The sequence below is a fragment of the Vulpes vulpes genome, chromosome 8 (genome assembly GCF_048418805.1).
Source record: "Vulpes vulpes isolate BD-2025 chromosome 8, VulVul3, whole genome shotgun sequence".
In the NCBI taxonomy this organism is placed as follows: Eukaryota; Metazoa; Chordata; class Mammalia; order Carnivora; family Canidae; genus Vulpes; species Vulpes vulpes.
Genome location: NC_132787.1, coordinates 75,094,593 through 75,114,218, shown reverse-complemented (window position 1 = coordinate 75,114,218; position 19,626 = coordinate 75,094,593). Strand labels below are relative to the sequence as shown.

Sequence of the window (19,626 nt, the reverse complement as noted above, 5' to 3'; positions counted from 1 at the left end):
CTCCTGGTTTCAGATTTCAATACCCCTCTATCAAAATGGATAGAAAAAGTAGAATGAACATCACAGAGGACATCGAAGACTACAGCATCAGAGTTAATTAACTTGCCTTGGCTGGCATTCATACAACACTCCACCTAACAACAGCAGAAAGCACGTACTTACCTAGTATGCATGGAACATTTATCAGGATAGACTATACGCCAGGCCACAAAACAAAGCTCAAAAAATTTAAAAAGATTCAAATAATACAAAGAATGTTTAATGATTACAAAGGAATCAAATCAGAAATCAAAGCAAAAATACCTGGAAATTCCCCCCCACGTACTTTGAAACTAAATAACACAATTGCAAGTAATCCATGGGTCAAACAAAGGAAATTAGAATGCATAATGAGAAAGAAAACAATAAAAATTGGAGGATAATGCTAAAGTAGTGCTTAGAAATTAAGCACTAAAAGCCTGTATTAGAAAAGAACAGTGGTGGAATACCTGGGTGGTTCAGTGGCTGAGCATCTGCATTCAGCTCAGGTCATGATCCTGTGGTCTGGGATCCAGTTCTGCATCAGGCTCCCCAGAGGGAGCCTGCTTCTCCCTCTGCCTGTGTCTCTGCCTCTCTCTCTCTCTCTGTCTCTCATGAATAAACAAATAAAATCCTTTTTTAAAAAAGAAAAGAGCAGGGAGCCTGGGTGGCACAGTCAGTTAGGCATCTACTCTTGATCTTGGGGTTCTGGGGTCGAGCCCTGCATCAGGCTCTGTGCTCAGCGGGGAGTCTGCTTATCCCTATCCCTCTGTCCCTCCCTCAGCTTGTGTGCTCTCTCTCTCTCTCAAATAAATAAAATCTTAAAAAAAAGAAAGAAACACACTACAGAACATGATCTCCCCTTCTACATTCAGAAGCTTGAAAAAGAGCAAGTTAAGCTCAAAATCATGATAAGAAATATTAAAGAGAAGGAATCAATAAAGCAGAAAACAGAAATCTAAGAGAGAAAGTCAATAAAACCCAAAGTTGCTTATTTAAAAAGCTAAGTAAAATGGAGACATCTCTACATTAATCTTTCAGAAGAAAACATTGGAGGAAGTCTTGAGAGCTAAGGGTGGCACAGAGTCCTGAGGAGCTGTGAAGGATTATCTCACAGTGATCATGCTGAAGGAGAGAAGCCGCAGGGGAAAAGAAGAATGCTACTGCAGGATCCCAGTTTTATAAAAATCCTAGAAAATCCAAACAAATCTTCAAGCAGCAATGCAAGCAGCTCTTGTAGGGAACCTGTCCCAGGCTAACACCACCTCAGCTTCCCCGTATCTTGAACTCAACTGGCCTCCCCAGTCTAACTTAGAAATCTTTCAACACCTGGCTCCTCATACAACTGGGACTGTTCGCACTTTGCAATGCCTCTGTAAAAGCTTAAACTAACGGGGCATGGATGTTCCCCCCTCCTCCCTTCCACAGTCTATAAGCCCAGAAGCAGAAGCATCCTTACCAGGATACCAGCCTCACCAGGGGCCCTAACTGGGGACACTGCCAGAGCAGCTCTAGGTGAGGGCCAGCCCTGTGTCCCCATAGGCTGACTCAGCCTAAAAGGCACTCCCCACTCTGGGCTGCCCATCTCTGGGCCAAGGTATGCAACAACAGTCCGACTCGGAGACTACTTCTCAGACTTTAAATAAATGCTTCTTGAACCAGGGCTGCTAGTGTGGGGGGCCCTTTGGTGCTGGTTTTTCGCAGGCCTAGCTCATCACAGTCCAGGTTTGAAGTCTCTCGAAGTCTATGCCCTAGCAGTTTTCTTCTCCACTGCATGCAGAAGGCAGCAACTTCCAACTCTTCTGGGTCTGAGGAAGGTTGTCTCAAGCCCTGGAAGAGAGAGGGGTAATTTTGTGTAATGGCGGACACTTATAGGAGCTCTCACTTGGGGACTCCACTGAGTGAGACTGGAGCTGATTTTCTGACATTCTGACCCTAATTTTTTTTAGTTAATAAATTAATTAGTTAATTAATCTCTACACCCAACATGGGGTTCGAACTCATATCCCGAAACCAAGAATTACGTGCTCTTCCAACTGAGCCAGGCCAGGTGCCACTGGCCCTAATTTTTTTTTTTTTGACCCTAATTTAATAGAGATCAAGGAACTGTGTTTGAAGAGGTCCTCTGAATTAAAGCCCACTCATTCACTCGCTCATGAAAGAAACACAACAGAACAAAGAATCTTATGTTCTATGTCTAGAACAAAGAATCAAATGTTATGAGAATGTAGCCAATTAAAGATCCTCTTTCTACCCCAAATGCTGCCTCCTTCTGGATCTTGCTGTATTCACTTTGCTTTATGTGAATGATCCCTGGGCCTTTGGCCAGTGGCTTAAGTGGAGCTGGGACACAGGTGCACACTGCAAGGACATAGCCCCACTCTCAAGGTCTCTTGCACTCAAGGGGCCTGGACACTGGGCTGTGGGGACTGGCCCTGCCTTAAGTGGTGCTGCAGGGTCAGTGGGGGGCTGGGACTGTGTCCTGTAGGGACCAGGCCTGAGCTTTTCTCTCAGCCTTCTTCATGGCCAAGAGACTAGAACCTATAGTTAAGATATGCACATTTTTCAAATGCTTTTCACTGGGTGTGTCTATTCCACATACTCTTTGAGCTTCACTGGTATGAAGTTTCTTTAAACTTGAAATGAAAATTCTCGTCCATTTATTTCGCACCCCTATGCACCAACCTAGGTCTGTGGCTTCACGGAATTTGCTTTTTAAAAATTTAATTTCAGGGTAGTTAACATACAGTGTTATATTAGTTTCAGGTATATAATATAGTGATTCAGTACTATTTTATATTTTACAGTTTACATTTTTTAATTTAAATTCAATGAGCCAACATACATCATTAGTTTCAGATGTAGTGTTTGATAATTTATCAGTTGCATATAACAGCCAGTGCTCACTTATATTTTAATAAATGTCCCTCTCAGCCTGTGACTCTGAGCCATGGTGCCGTGCACATGTACTCTCTGAAATGCCCGCACTTACCCGGAGACTTGCAGCTTCCATGGTCCTCACAGTCTTGGAGACCACCTGGAGGAGCTGCTGTGCATTTTCCAGCAGGAGCTCTTCAGAGGACCTGCTTCTTACCAGAGAGGCCTTTACACTTGAGAGTTTATAGGAAAAAAGCAGACATCACACCAGGTAAGAGGTGCAATCTCACATAAACTCATACCAGAAGGTTCTACAATGTGAGGCTCTTTCAGAAAGCTGGGACGCCTTTATTGGGACTATTCTGAGAAGAAAATGTTCCAAAGGCAAATTTTCACATTTTAAAAATAAAATTAACATGTTAACACTACGAAAGGATGAATCATGTAGTATCTACAAATTAACAGGAAGTATGTTTTTAGGGGCACCTGGGTGGCTCAGTGGTTGAGCGTCTGCCTTTGGCTCAGGTCGTGATCCTGGGGTCCTGGGATCAAGTCTCGCATCAGGTTCCTCACAGGAAGCCTGCTTCTCCCTCTGCCTATGTCTTTACCCCTCTCCCTGTGTCTCTCATGAATAAATAAAATCTTTTAAAAAAAGTGTTTTTTTATTATTTTTAATTTTTAATTTTTATATTTTTTAAATATTTTATTTATTTATTCATGAGAGACACAGAGAGAGGCAGAGACACAGGCAGAGGGAGAAGCGAGCTCCATGGAGCTCGATGTGGGACTCGATCCCGGGACTCCAGGATCACTCCCCGGGCCAAAGGCAGGCACCAAACTGCTGAGCCACCCAGGCACCCAATTTTTATTTTTAAAAATATTTTATTTATTTATTCATGAGAGACACAGAGAGAGGGAGAGGTAGAGACACAGGCAGAGAGAGAAGCAGGTTCCCTGTGGGGATCCCGATGTGGGACTCGATCCCAGGACCCTGGGATCATGACCTGAGCTGAAGGCAGACACTCAACCCCTAAGTCACCCAGGCATCCCCACATTTTATTTTTAAGTAATTGCTTTTAAAAATTCACATAACCTGGTCTTGGTGATGTTTTATTTATTTATTTATTTATTTATTTATTTATTTATTTATTTATTTATTTTTGCCTCACAGCAACTGATAATAGTTTTAACTATCAAGCTTTCCCAGAATATAAGAATATTTTGAATATGGGTTTGCTACCGACAAATGTGCCAAAGTGGGTACTGGGAGACTCAGGTTGAAATGAAACCATTCCATGCTTACATTGTGATGTTCTTTATTATCAGTACAAAAGCTGCTATAAGGAGACAATTAGCATAAACTGCTCAACTCTAGTCTGGGCACATTAAATGAATAAATCTTCTTTTTTAAGGTTTATTTATTTTTAAAGAGAAAGAGAGTGAGAGTGAGGGGGAGGGAAGGGGTAGAGGGGAGAGGGAGAAAGGGTGTCAAGCAGACTCTTCACTGAGTGCAGAGCCTGATGAGGGTCTCTATCTCACCACCCTGACATCACAACCTGAGCTGAAACCAAAAGTTGGACACTTAGCTGACTGTGTCACCCAGGTGCCCCAGTGAATCTTTTTTTTTAAATTTTATTCTTTCAAGTTTTGTTTAAGTAACCTCTATACCCACCATGAGGCTCAAACACAATATCACAATCAAGAGTTGCATGCTCTTCTGACTGAGCCAGCCAGGGTCCCTAAATGAGTAAATCTTAACATAAGCTTTGTACTGGCATAATTTTCCTTAGGCTGATGACATTCACAGTGCTTTGACTTTGTAACTAACGTACTTTCAGACAAATGGTTTTTTGGTTAGATATGATTAGTATAAAAACAGAGAGAACTAATGGTCAAAATTTAAACATGATTATAAAATAGAGATAAGTCATTTAGGTTTGTAGATTAAATCCAATGTGATGTGATACGGCAGGACCACTGGGGCAGGTGCACAGAGCCATGAAGGGAGGGGGAGACTTGAAGGGAAGCCTAAGTTCTGATGTATTTGATTTTTAAACGTTCTGTATGGTTATTTTATGTTCACACCTCCTCCGGAACTAGTTTTGCATGTCAAATATTTTTTTCTTTCTTATGTATATTGCTACATATAATATTTTTGGGATAAAAGAAGTGACAGTGCTTAAGATGTAATTTTTTTTGTCCCTTGTAATAATCCTCTATATTTTCAACATTTGTTTAGTATTCTCATTATACATGTAGACTCTTGGAGGAAACATTTTAAAAAGCATACAAACCCCCCTCCCCCCAAAAACCCACCAAAAGATCTGTCCCTCCTAAGCCCTCCCTCTGGCCCTTGAGAAAGCAGAGCATAGCAGTTGCCACCACAGTCATTTCCTACCTGGAGATGATGCGGAGCTGGTTGCTCATCATTTGAATCTGCTCTACGACACACAAAAGCTCCTGGGAATATCTCTGATCTATGCAGTTCTTAGCAATGATGTGGATAAATCTGGCGAAGTTTTGTCCAGAAGTTGCAATTTTCTTAGCAGAGGTAATGAGCTGATCTTTGGTCTATATCAAAGAAATGAAAGAGTAGGTAAATGGTGCCTTTCCAGGTTTTCCCTAAGAAATCAGTGGCATATTGTAAAGCATCCAACAGGGCGCCTGGGTGGCTCAGTAGGTTAAGCAGCTGACTCTTGGTTTCAGCTCAGGTCACAATCTTGGAGCGATGAGACTGAGCCCCACATCAGGCTCCACACTCAGCATGGGGTGAGGGGTCTCTCTCCCTCTCCCTCTGCCCCTTCCCCTGCTCCCTCTGCTTGCTTCCAAGCTCTCTAACTAAATACAAATAAATAAAAATCTTTAAAAACAAACAAACAAACAAACAAAACCCCAAAAACTACCCATAAATCATCCAAAACTTGTTTGGCACAATGTACTTCAGCCCCAGAATGAACCTGTTTTACCCTTGGTCTAAAACCATGATCTCCAGAACCTCCTCCAAAGGCTTTAGGGGCTCACTCTTGAAAACCAGCAGAGTGAAGCAGTTGGCACCCATGCTTCCATGGGGAAACTGCTGAAAAGAAGGGAGCCCAGCCTCCTGGTAATGGTCTAGCCTTGTTCCCACAGGAGCTGTGGCCTGCACTGACTCAGGTTAGTTTTCAGCAGGCCCAGGGCAGAGATGAGGTCCCCGAGAAGGGCCAGGTATGGGGAATATCCACAATGAAAAGGATCTCAGAAAAAAAGAAAGAAAGAAAGAAAGAAAGAAAGAAAGAAAGAAAGAAAGAAAGAAAAAAAAGAAAAAAAGAAAAAAGAAAGAAAAGGATTCAACTGCAGCAAAGATGCAAAGGACCACAGTGGAAAAGCAGCCCCCTTCCCCTCCAGGCTATGTTGGTCCTGAATGGCTATCCCTCAGGAGGTTGCAGCTCTCTTACTTCTATTTGAGGGAATTTTTATTTTTTTAAAGATTTTATTTGTTTATTCGAGAGAGAGAGAGACAGAGTACGCACACACAAGAGGGGGAGAGGATATGAATGAGCCCTTGATGTTAGTGAGTTGCCATTTCTGACAAATTATCGTCCGTGGTGCAAGAAGGCAGAGACTTTGTGATTGAGCCCAAAAGAGGAGGGGAAGAGAGAAGTAAACTCTAGGACGTACCCAGGTAGAGAGAGAAGAGAGCATGTTAAAACACTATGTGCCCATAAGCCCAAAGCCAGGTGCTTCCTTCCTGGGAGCTGCCCTGTCTGGTCTGCCCGGGCTCCCACGGGACAGCTATAGGGGGGCTCGCTTCCCCCCAAGGTGCCTAGCCCTTCCACCACAGCGGCCCACTGAAGGCCAAATACCAAGATAGGTCCTCTCTTCCTCAGACTCTGAGCCATCAGGAGCACCTCTGCGGCCATCTCATGGGTAATCTGGATGATTCTGCTCCCACCGTCTGCGCTGCCATCCTCTGGGAACAGCTGGTCTGGTGCAGGACCCAGCAGGGCCTGGGCACCCGGAGAGCTGGATGCGGGGCTGTCGGGCTGCTCCTGCAAGAGGACAGGGCATAACTAGTGAGACTCCAGATGCTCAGGCCTTTAAATTACTGTGAGGATGGCAAGGGCCATCCCACCACATTTTAAAGAAGAGTGAGAGTCAAGAGGGTTTTCTGATTCCCCACGTGCCTGCAGCTCCGGCAATGGTCTGCAAGTCCCCACTGCAAGTGGGGGAAAGAGAGTCCCTATTATTCAGTGCTCTGTTCATCCAGAGCTTGTGTAAAAAGTATGCCAGGACCATGTTCAATATTCCCTTTTCTCTCCCTCTGTAAAGTTTCAGCCCTTACATGGGAAAAGGGAGAATCTATAGCTTCTTGTGGAAACTCAGGAAGCCTTCAATGTTCTAACTTTGGGCACCCAGAGACTTTCTCACCAATCATTGCATATGAAAGGACTTTACAGTTCTGATATGATGAGGAATATTCCCCCATGAACTTACTTGTTATTTTCGAGTGAGAAAAAGAGCTACCGCTGGCACCCAGGAGGGAATGGGGCACTCACTGCTGGGCCGGGTTATGTTTTTATTGGACCCTTCCTGGAGCCTCTCCATCAGCCTTTTCCAGACTCTGGAATTGAGACAGAGGGTTGTTCTGGCCAAATACCATAACAGAGGATCAAGAGTGGCCTTGATGTCTCTCGGCCTTACCCACCAGATCCTGAGCTCCTCAGGGCAGGGCTGTGCCCTGGGTATAGGTGGGCAGGGAACAGGATGGGAGGGACCTCTGGGCCTGACTCCAGCCCTGCTTCTTCCCCAGGACCCCAGTGTAGCATACTAATGCCTCAGAAGGGATAGAACTGTCAGATGTCACTGTTGGAAAAGTACGAGGTCGTGAACATGATAATAAATTCTATCTAAATTGGAAGATACAAGTTCCAGATTCTATTTGGCCCAAGACTGTAAATGTAGCAAATATTTGGGCAAGAGAGGAATGGAAACCAAAGGCCAGCTCTTCAAGGCCTATGGAAAGACCTGCTTGTGTTCCTTCCACCCCGACCTTGTTGGGTGGCTACGTTCAGTCTTTGTCATGCTTCTCACTGCCAAGCACACAGGAAGGGGTCTACAGTTAATGGTGTGGAACCAGGAGACCAACCATCCAAGGAAGTGGTGGGATGGTTCATATCCTTTTGGCTGTAGCTGTAGAGTTTATGTGGGTGTGGAATAAGAAGTTGCCATGGGAAGATGTGGTAGAGGGGGGCTTGAGTCTGCGGCCAGGAGACCAAAGAGGACAAGATCCAGAGGACCCACCCTGGGGTCTGGGTGCTCCACAGCAGTGCACTTGGCCTCAAGCTTGGCCCAGGGGGAAGTAGACATAACAGCTGCCATGGCTGTGGGAAGTGTCCTGATGCCTCAGGCTGGACTCAGAAGCTGTCCAGGTGTGGAGGACAGCAACCAGCCAGGTGGGTGGCTGGAGGTGGTGCAGAGATTCACAGTGAAGGCTTATCTTCTGATTGCTTTTCTCTCCAACCATAAAGTATTCACTTTCATGCCAGGAGCAAATTTTAGCCCTGGCACGCAACCACCAGACTCACAGGCATCCAGAAGCCCTCTGGGTAACAGCTCACCTCAGAGATTTCATTGCCTGGAGAGTCCCTCCCACCCTCACGGACAAGACAGATTGCATTGCTTCCTTGGAAATTCAACTCAAGACTGCCTTCCTCTTAGGAGACACCTAGAACACCTGTTCCATCTCTCCCATGACCACTTTGCCCCAAACTCGAACCTCTTCTGCACCTATAAGCTATCATTAGCATCCTAGCAAGCATTCAAAATCACTTACCGTGCGCCTGCGATGTGTCAGAGACTATGCTTGGTTTGAAGGATCTAAAGACAAGTAACACTGTGTCTCTGAGAGCTAAGGCTTTCTATGCTTGTGCGTATTGAGGAATCATCTGGCTTTGCTATTGTTTCATGTTACTTCTTCAATTAATACTCCTCCACCTTCTGAAAACTGTTTGTCAGCCTACTTTTAGACAGCTTGGGATGTCCTCTGAATGCTGGGAGGGGTGAGCTGTTCTGGAGAGGGACCAAATTACACTGAGGCCCTCTGGTTCCCCAGATGGGGCCCCACAGTAGGTGAAAAGGAGAGAAAGAGGGAGAGAATCCAGGTGAGACTCTGACTGAACCGTAGTGACTGCCAACAAGGGTAAAAACGGCAAATTGAGATGTGTGATCCTTGAGTCAAGGGTTAAGAAAGTAGGAAATATTCTTTTCAACTAATGTCGCATAGTCAACTGTCAGGGACTTGAAGCATTCAAAGCCAGAGGTGTCTCCAAGCTCTTTAATAAGGGAAAAGGCAAAAAAAAAAAAAAAAAAAGGGAAAAGGCCTGGCACTGTGTGTGGAGAGTCCCTTAACTGGAATAAAGAATTTCCACCTGTGACTTCCAAGTGCCCAGAAGATGGACAAGCCGCTTCCCAAACCCACGTCCTCCTTCGACAGGTTAGGGGCTCACTGTTTGAAAAGCTGTTCCAGGCTGTACGAAGGGTGAGTCTCTGTCCCCCCAGGAGCCCCGGGGAGTGGGACAGTGGAGCAGACAGATACCAGGGATGGTGGTCCTCCCTTTTCTCCAGGCCCTCACCTGGGGGGCTGGGCCCTCGAGGCAGAGCCACTGTCCCTATTGGAACGATGTGTGCAGGACAGCGCTTGCTCTGTGGTAGGGACCTTGGAACATGACCCAGGGGCAACCGGCCCCTACCAGGAGATATGAGATCCCTTCACGGATAGGAGAGGCGACGAAGGCCGAATGGGCTTGCTGTTCTCGCTATTTCAGGGAGTCAGACCTGGGCCAGCCTCACCCACCCTGGCGCAGCTGTTTAAAATGCTCCTGTCATTTTGGTTTTGACAAGAAGGAGATGCATGCAGCAGGTGAGCTGACAGAAATAGAACGTGTCAATGTGAAGTCCATGGCACCAAGTAAGCGTCAGAAAGACTGTATGGAGAAACAGGTAAGAAGGAGCCTGCAGGATACAGATTTCATAAGACCAACAGCTATGCAGCAAGGTGAGCCTAGAAGACAGCGGGGAATTGGAGGCAAGAGGCCTTAGGCTGTAGGGGGAGAGGCACAGTGCCTGCTCTCCTCCGGGCTACTTTCAGAAGAGGGTCCCTCCCATGGTAATGACCCTTCAGAAAGAAAAAGAAAGTAAAGAGTAAGGGTGTGGAGGCACAAGGTCTGGTCAGCTCTGTGTGGGGAGAAGGGTACTGCTAGGGAATTTCTTGGGTACTGCCAACCTAGTGCACCTCGCACTGACTTTGGTCACAGCTGGTGTAGGTCAATCAAATGTCTTGAGCTCCACAATGGCTCACTGTCCCACCTGGTGCCCCAGAAGGAAATGGAAGGTGTTCAACAGACCCAGCACCCTTCCAATTAACCTTCCTTTTCGCCTATGCTGCTTCAGCTTGGATCCCTGCCATTTGCAAACCAAAGAGCCCTGACTGGGGAGGGGAGGTAACATCACAGAGGTCGAGATGGCATGAGCTGGCCTGAACCACAGGAGGGGTGCTGTCTGTCACAGCAAGGGGGACCTCTTCCAGGTGGGGCAAAGAGGGAAAACTTCACAGAAGTCAGTAATTACAGCCACTAGTTAGAGGACGCTTCCTACATACGTCCAGGCAAGTGCAAGTATTTTACATGGAAGCTTTCATTAGCCCTCTGCCAGCAGAGTATCAATGTGCCCATTTTCTAGACTAGAATCTTGAAGTCCAACATAGCTAAGAAAGCTTCACTGAGGTCTCAGAGCTAGGAAATGCGAGAAGCGGGCACAGCCCCAGGGAGTCTAATTTCTGATCTCAGACTCTCAAAGGCTGTACTGTGCTGCCTGCCAAATGTGAATTACACACGTGGGCACCAAGACAGCTTTTTCTGGAACTTGGCAGTAACCTTTGGTTATTAGAAAGAGGGCTGTGGGGCAGCCCAGATGGCTCAGCAGTTTAGTGCCGCCTGCAGCCCAGGGCCTGATCCTGGAGACCCGGGATCAAGTCCCACGTCGGGCTCCCTGCGTGGAGCCTGCTTCTCCCTCTGCCTGTGTCTCTGCCTCTCTATCTCTCTGTGTCTCTCATGAATAAATAAATAAAATCTTTAAAAAAATAAAAAAGAGGGCTGTGGTGGGGGAGGAGGAAAGATGCTGACAGCCCTACCATGTCTAGGTCTGCCTCGTCTGTCCCAGTGATGGCTGGATCAGCTGCACAGGTCCCCACTGAGCTCCCTGGGGTGTTTTGGGGGGCAGCACCCTGAGACTCCACACTGTTCACTGCAACAGCTTCTGATGCACCCTCCTCACAGCAGAGCTGGGGATGGGCAGAGTCCTGTTCACCCCTGGGCTTCATCACTGCCATCTCCTCACTGGGCTTTAGGCACTGGGCCAGGAGTCTCCAGGCCTCAGTGTAACCACCTTTCCAGGCCTGGACCTGGGCCATGGCATGATGGGCCCTGGCTGCCCACTCCCACTGCAGCCAGTCCAGGATGTGCATTCTCCACTCCTCTGGGCAATCTTGGAGCACTGGGATCCTCTGGGCCACCTCCTTGGTGAGGACAAGAATGCTCTCCAGAGCCATAAAAAGGTCTTCTTGGCAGGTCTCATACTCCTGACTTCCTGCCACAATTCTCTGTGCAGCGAGGATACCAGACACCATTCTTTCCAGGGAGGTTTCTTGCCTGGTCTGAGGTTCTTTAGAGTCAGAGAGCCTTGGACAGAAGGTATCTTGGAAAGCATGTTCATAGTCTGCATTGATGATGCTCAGGTGACCAGTCAGGGCCTTGGTTTGAAAGGAGAGCTCTAAGTAGAGAAGTTCAAAGCGTGTGGACAGGCTGGGAGATGGTTTTGGGGAAGAGGCCAGGATCACTGCCACATCCAGCAGAGCATCTGTGAGCACATGAATTTCCCTGCACAAAAAGGAGACCTCACCTTTAACCTGCACATCTCCGCATAGGAGGCTAGACAGCCTGGCAGCCTCTTGTAGCCTCTGAGAAACATCTGCTGCCTGGGCCAACCCTTCCTGCAGTCCCTGCTGGTCCTTCATGGCTTGTCTCAGGGGCAGCAAGAACAGGCCTTGTCTCCTGCTGAGTCTCTCCATGCACTGGAGTAGGTCTTGGACAGCCACTGACCATAGAAGGCATTCATCCTTAATGCTCTCCTCCCATGACTTAGGGGCTTGGAGGCCGTCAGAAGCCAAAATCTTGTCCAATAGCTGTTTGCCATGGGTCTCCACCTCCTCCAATCTGCCTTGCATTTGTAAAAGTGCTTCTGGACGCCCAGTTGAATTAAGGTCCTTCCCTAAATCCAGAGGCCCACTTTTGGCTGCTAGTTGAACCACTGAGGCTAAATTCTGCTGCAGCTCTATGAAAACTGCCATGTTCCCTGGAAGATCAGCTGCTGGATTGTGACAAAATAGCTGTTGGCACAGAAGGTACCAGTCACCAGCCCTGGCCACCAAACTCTGCCCAGTTTCCTGGGGCCTCCCAGACAGCTGGAGAGCCACTTTCAGAAGCCCATCGGGTCTAGCAGTAGTGCAGTGTGTTATCTCCCTTGTTAGGTCAATACCAGAAGGTGATGTTGGGATTTCTTGGAGTCCAGGCATCTTCTCTGACCCTAGAGCCTCTGGAGGTACATCCATGGCTGCATCCTGCTCCTGCAAGTTAGTGCTAGCTGAGGTCAGTGCCTGGTGGCTCTTGCTCTCTACAGCAAGGATGAGTTTGCTGATGCCTGGGAGTGGAGTGTGCCCCACCTGGGGATGGATGTCAGGAATCAAGAGATAGGAAAGATTGTTCCTCGGTGGATAGGAGGTGCCTGGGTTGCTTTTCTCCAGCACAGGTTCCCTCTGGTGTTTCAGTGCAGGAGCTGTAGAGTCCAGAAGGCTGGGGAGAATAAAATAAGGTGGTCCCTTAGTAGTGTCAAACCTTTGGACTTGGTCTCGAAGAGGGCTAAGGATATCTGGGTGGTTAGTCCCATCCAGCCCCTCTTGGATGCTCTGGGCTGAATGGATCAGGTGTTTTGCCATGGTTAGAAATGCATCTGTACCCCGAGTGCCGTGCCCACCTGAACAGCACTCAGCAGCTGCACTCAAGAACTGTGAAGACTGCTCCAGCTGCTGGATCAAGACTCTCAGGCCATTCCGGAAAATGGGATCTCGATCTCGGTCCACGTACCTGCTCATCACCTGCACTATGTGTGTGGCTCGACCCTGTAAATATGCCACAAGTTGGGAAAACTCTCTGGAATCTGGGTTCCTCAAAGTCCATTTAAAGAAGTCCAAGTACTTGGTCATTTCTTGAATGGACACACTCAGGAACTCAGGAATATCCAGAACGTCGTCAAAACATGCCAACAAGCCTTCAGATGCCCTGGTCCATGCCTGAAGCAGGGCCTGCAAGGCGGCAGGGCTCCAGTCCAGACCAGACCCTTGGGGGCTCTGTGAGAAAAGTTGCTGCACTCTGACCACAAGCTCCCAAAGGCCTGCCATGGTGACCTCCATGTCTTTGCCAGTTTGTTGTCGCGGGCAGCAAACCAAGACCAAGTGCGCCACTCTGAGCATCTGCTTGGCCTGGTCATGGAAAGCAGCAAGGAAAAGCTGGAAAGTCTTTGGCAAGGCCTCGCCATCGCAGCGGGCGCCGACTGGGCGAGTGGCCAAAGCGGCCCGGACCAGTCTCCGAAGAGGACTTTGCGTGTCGGTGAACGCGTCCAGGATCTGGCGCAGCAGCCCAGTGCGGACTCCCCGGGAGAGGGCCTCTGCCGCGGCCTGCAGCGCGGCGCACTCCTGCCCGGGCTGCAGGCTCCCGGAGGCCCCGCCGGCTCCCGGGGGCCGGTCGATGCGACCCAGGCGCTGGGCGCTGCGCAGCTCCAGCAGCTGGCCGCAGCGGGCCACCAGGCGCAGCCTGTCGGGCGGAGGGGAGCAGGCGGCCAGGCGCATGCAGTGCCACACCACGGCGGCCAGCGGCGCGTCCAGAGGGCCGCCAACGCGCTCGGGCCCCGGCGCCGCCAGCAGCTCGCGCAGCTCCCGCAGGCGCCCGGCGAGCGCGCCGGCCTGAGCGCAGGCGGGGGCCGCGGCGCTGGGCTCCAGCTGCGCCAGGAGCTCGTCGAGGGTCCTCCGGGTCTGGGCGAAAGCGCGGCGCTGGGCGGCGGCCAGCTGCGGGTCGCGCGGACGCTGCAGGTGGCCGCGGGCGGCCTGGAGCAGCGCGGGGACACAGCCCCGCAGCAGGCGGCCGGCGCGGCCCAGGCGCTCCCCGCGCCCCCGCGAGGTCAGGCGGCCCAGGCGCAGCAGCGCCGCGGCCAGGTCCGCGAAGGGCCCGCGGGGGGAGGCCGCAGCGGCCGTGGCCTCCAGCGAGTCCAGGCAGGTCAGGCACCAACCCGCCTCCCGAACCATCTTCCTCGCCGTCGCCGCGTCTTCCAGGAGCAGGACCTGTTCGGGCAGCCAGGGGAAGAGAAGGTTGACCATGCTGCATCGTTCCTGGAGCGAGAGCAAGCAAGGCAGCGGCTCCCCTCCTCCAGTTTTATGAATAGACGCTCCCCCAAACGCCCTCAGCCTAAAGAGTACAGACTCTCGGCCTAGAGAATATAGAAACAAGGTACCTAGGAGTGACCTTCAAAGTAATTATTTGGCTCCGCTGAATACGTGAGGCTTCCAAAATTTGAGCTACATTTAATGTGATGGCCAACTTGGTTTTGGAGTGGGCATCTGGTTAGAAGCAGAGCAGTCAACTATCTATGGGGTAACTGACACATAACTAAGGAAAAAGTATTTAGGAGGGACTTATTATTTGGATGAGGCTAATGGGGGCTGGAGAGATGACCTGTCCAAGAAGTGTCTCTGAGAATCTTTCCTAGCCTGATTTTGCCCATCCTGGAGGGATCTATCCAACCCCTGCAACAGAGCTGGTACTCAAACACTTTCCAGAGCCTGCCCTTCTTCCCTCTGCTCCTCCCTCCCATCAGCAGGTGTCCAAAGCCCTCTAGCTTTGCCTCTCACAGCTCTCCATTTCCAATCTCATTTTAATGAAGATCTGCTAAGTTGCCAATACTGTTCCCCGCACGATAACCCACACTATTAAAGCTCTAATGATGAACGTTAATAATATTGTGGTAATATTTAAGGCATATAGATCCTAATAGGGAGCAATGCCCCAACCTTAAAGAATTGTGCCATATGGTGGAATGTCAGGAAAATGGGGAGTATTTGGAGGCCAAGAGGTTATTCTGCCCCCCTGAGATCCTTCCAGCAGACCGTTTTTATTAGGGGTTGATAAGCTAAGTGTGGGGGATAAGGGGGGCACACATGGGTTTAAGGCCATAGACCCTAATTTAGAAGGTCTACTGGCTCCCTAGGGCATCTCCCACACTTAGCATTTATTAAACTGGTAATGAAGTCTATGCTGTGATCTTATTGGAAGCTCGGGCAGGGGTGTCTCTCTGCAAGGGGCATCCACTGTGGGAATAATGTGCCCAATCCATGCTTTCTTGCAATGAGCTATGTCCAACTAACCAGCAAGTAGATCTGATATCAGCCTCACCTTTGTGGTATCCACCAGGATCTGCTGAGCTGTAGTCACTAGTTCCTCCTGGTAGCTTTGACATTCTGGCTGAAGATGGAGCTTCTGAGCTACTAGCATGATGTTCCTCCCAGACAGGATCAGAGACTCAGCAGCAGGCCCCATTTCCTCCCAGAGCCACTCCTCCTCAGAGTCTCCTGCCAGCCTGGACAGACATATTCTCAAACAGCATTACCAACATGTCCATGAATGTAATGATACAAAAAAGAAACATACCCATAAGGAAATTATGATACATAGAATTTACAGAGGACTATGAAGCCCTTAAAGTGGTGAGGTAGGCCTGTATTTACTGTGATAGAAGCCTCTCCAGGACATAATGCTAAGTAAATAAAACCAAATTATACAATAGCATGTATGGCAAGATCTCATTTGTTTTCAATTATGTACCAGGCTACATAGAGAACTATCTATCTAGAGGATAATCAGCAAACTGTGGTTATATCTTGGCATTTAAAAATATGCTTCATTTTTTTTTGAATTCCTCTCTCATTTTCTCTGCAATGAACATGTATAATTACTACAAAAAAACAAACAAACAGGGGATCCCTGGGTGGCTCAGCGGTTTGGCGCCTGCCTGTGGCCCAGGGCGTGGTCCTGGAGTCCCGGGATTGAGTCCCGCATCGGGCTCCTGGCATGGAGCCTGCTTCTCCCTCCTCCTGTGTCTCTGCCTCTCTCTCTCTCTCTATCATAAATAAATAAATAAATAAATAAATCTTTAAAAAAACAAAAAAACAAACAAACCAAAAGTCTCTTTTTGTAAGAATTACCTAGAATCTCATTTCAACCCACATTATCAAGAGGAAAGGTTATGCACAACAAAAATCAATTTCCATGAACACGAATGTCCACAACTGTTTTAATGTGATGCAAACATTTCCCTTTCAACAGTAATCCCTAATTACATAAAACACAGCATAAGTCCCAAGTCCTCTGGCTCCCTTATGATTATTCTTTGCAAATGAAGCTGAGCTCTGTGCCTTTGGAATTGTAGACTGAGAGGACACAGGAGTGCCAGCCAGAGTAATCACTAAGAATCTCCTCTCAGCTTTTGGTCCCTTACGTAGTTGGCAGCCAATTTCAAAGCCCCTCATCCTGGCCTGCTCCAAACATCCCAGCCACCCTTGTGAGAAACATCCCTGGAGTTCCCACTGTGCAGAGTCACACAAACCAAACAACCTAAGCATGGCAAAATGCTGAAACCTTCAGGGTGAAGAATGTGTGACAGCTGTCTCCTTCTCTCACTTTAACTCCTTGTAGAGAACTTGCTCATCAGCTGCAGTTGACATGCAGTCTGCTTGGCCCGTAAATATGACTCGCCACATCCCGGCAGCTGTTCGATTGCAGAGCTTGGACCTTCACCTATGCAGCCTGACTTCCTGGGGTTTCTCATTTCTCAATGTTAAAAGGAGGGGGAGAGAAACAAAGCTGTCAAGGATCAGTGCTGTCTGTGTGAAATGAGGCTGTGGAGTCCTGTGTTAAGGACATTTAAATGGCTACTTCCTAATATACGTTTGAGTACAAAGTGCTTCACACAGAGAATCTCAGTAGATACCCTGTGATGACCTGCTGGACTTCCCCCACGCTCCTCCCTCTTCCTTGAGACCTGGGGAACATTTTTCTGTTTTCTCCTCACCCCTCATTCCTATCCCTGCTTTTAGATTTGGCTGAGATAGTTTAATGTAATTCATTTGAAGCTACAGTCGGAATTTCCCTTAGCATTTCATTTTCTCTTCCAAGAATTTTGAGTCTAAAGCATTCCAAGACACAATACTATTATCCTGTACAAAGTTCTTTTCTTCTTCATTTTCCCTTAGCTTGAGGTCTCTGGTTTCTGTTTGTGGGTTTGTGTTGTTAATAATTATTTTTCTTGATTTTCTTGGTTTCTGGAATCGGGGTACATGGTGGTAATAGTCCTTGCACATCCGCACCATATATGTCCTTCCTGTGCTCAGGGGGAATGTAATGGCAAGTGGCCATTCTTTGAGGCAGGCTTTTCCTCTCAGGTGCCCATAGATCTGATTCCAGCACCTTCTGGCCTCCAGAGGTACAGGTGAGAAATCCGAGGCCAGTCTATTCAACACCAGTCTAACTGATTTTCCTTTGTGAATAATCCATTTTTTCCTGTGTCTGAAAGCACTTAGAGTTCAGGAATTTTATCAACATATGCTTTATGTGTATCTTTTCTCCACAGTCTCACCGAGAACCCAGGGAACAGTTTTTATATATAAATTTGGGTCATTAACAGGCTCAGAGAAATTTTCTTCTATAATTTAATTTTTGCTTCTCCTCAATCTTTTCGTTTTTCTCCTTCTAGAAATCCCATTATTTGCAAACTGGGTCTCCTGGTCTTCCAATTCTGCATCTCTTCTCATATAATTTCTATCTTCCTGCTTTCACTCTCTGGTTTGAATTGTATGATTGACGATCACAATTGGAGTCATAACTAAACATTCTCTCTCTCTTTTTTTTTACATTCTCTCTTTTTAGAAAAAAATATTTTATTTATTTATTCATGAGAGACACAGAGAGAGATTGAGGCAGAGACACAGGCAGAGGGAGAAGCAGGCTCCATGCAGGGAGCCCAATGTGGGACTCAATCTCAGATCCCCAGGATCATGCCCTGAGCTGGAAGGCAGACGCTCAACCGCTGAGCCACCCAGGCGTCCCAGTAACTGTAAACATTCTTGAACTTCTGTTTCAAGCTGTGAGGGTACCAGACTAAACTGCTCACCAAGAACAGTTATAAAAGATGGATAAAATAGTTTACTAAACTCAGAGAAGAGCCAAGAACTAAGAGGCACAAAAGCCATATACAAAATGGCAGCTATACTATGACTTCTGAGAAAACAAAAATGAGAATTTAAGTCTTGTCAGGATGCCTGGGTGGCTCAATGGTTGAACATCTGCCTTTGGCTCAGAACATGATCCTGGGTCCTGGAATTGAGTCCCGCATGGGGCTCCGGCGGGGAGCCTACTTCTCCTCCCTCTTCCTGTGTCTCTGCCTCTCTCTGTGTCATGCATGAATGAATAAATAAAATCTTAAAAAAAAAAAAAAAAAAGAGTTTAAGTCTTGTCAATGTGAAGGGAACCTGATGAACAGCCCAGGATTTCAGCTGAGACCCCCACACCCCCCAACCGCAGAAGGCTACATCTTGGAAGTAAGAACAAGTGGGAAATAGGTATCTTCTTACAAAGAGTGAAATTCATCTTGAATCATCTCAAGGCTTTAATTAGATAAATGTGACTTTTCCCTACATGAATTGCATACCACAATAAATTAAACTTTCTCTAGAAGGAGACAATACTACATACAAACACTAAAATTTTTCATTCATAATGTACTGCAGTTAATTTTTTAAAATTGCCCCCTCCATAAAAAAGTAAAAGTGGCACCTCAAATTATTTGGGTAAAGATAGACTTTATAATAAATAGTACTGGGACAACTGAGTAGCCATCTAGAAAAATGTAGTTAGATTGCTATTTCAAAATACACACAAAATTGAATTCTGAATGGATTAGGGAATCTAATGTAAAGTCAAAATTATATAAGTACTCGAAGAAAACACAAATGAGTGCCTCTTTAATCTTGGTATAGGGAGGTTTTTGTAACTATGATTCAAAATTCACCGTGGGTGGCTTGGTCGGTTAAGCATCTGTCTTTGACTCCCATCGTGATCGTGATCCCTGGGTCCTGGGATTGAGCCCTGCTTGGCAGGGAGCCTGCTTCTCCCTCTGCCACTCCCCCTGCTTGTGCTCTCTCTTTGGCTCTCAATCTCTCACTCTCATATAAATAAATAAAAATCTTTTAAAAATTCAAAAGCAATAAAAAAATAGGTTGATAAATTTAACTATATAAAAAATTTTTAATTTGCATGGCAAAATAAATTATATTAAATCAAATGACGGGGCAAACTAGGAGACGATATTTTCAATATATGACAAAGAGCTAAAACTTTAGAATATATAATATATTCAATGTTAATAAGCCTAATATAACTTTGCATTGTATACTTTGCTTTTATCACTTAACAATGTATGTGAGTATTGGATTAATAATGTAACCCAAAATACATTATAAAGGGTTAATAACCTATTATATATTTCAATGTATTCAATATATAATATGTAATATATTTTAACCAGTAATGTCATTAC

General features: G+C 47.0%; 1 protein-coding gene across 1 annotated transcript in view; it reads right to left on the bottom strand.

Annotated features, from left to right (window-relative positions):
- Positions 1-227: 227 nt before the first annotated feature.
- The window catches only part of LOC112916856 (uncharacterized), a 38,132-nt gene continuing 18,733 nt past the window's right edge, over positions 228-19,626 (bottom strand). Inside the window, exons 3-8 of the mRNA XM_072718824.1 lie at positions 15,429-15,612; positions 11,063-14,320; positions 6,738-6,923; positions 5,294-5,466; positions 3,011-3,128; positions 228-1,848 (exon numbers count right to left, since the gene is read on the bottom strand). Coding sequence (XP_072574925.1) covers positions 1,657-1,848; positions 3,011-3,128; positions 5,294-5,466; positions 6,738-6,923; positions 11,063-14,320; positions 15,429-15,612 — 4,111 coding nt within the window. The 3' untranslated portion in view covers positions 228-1,656. The remainder of the gene's footprint in view (positions 1,849-3,010; positions 3,129-5,293; positions 5,467-6,737; positions 6,924-11,062; positions 14,321-15,428; positions 15,613-19,626) is intronic.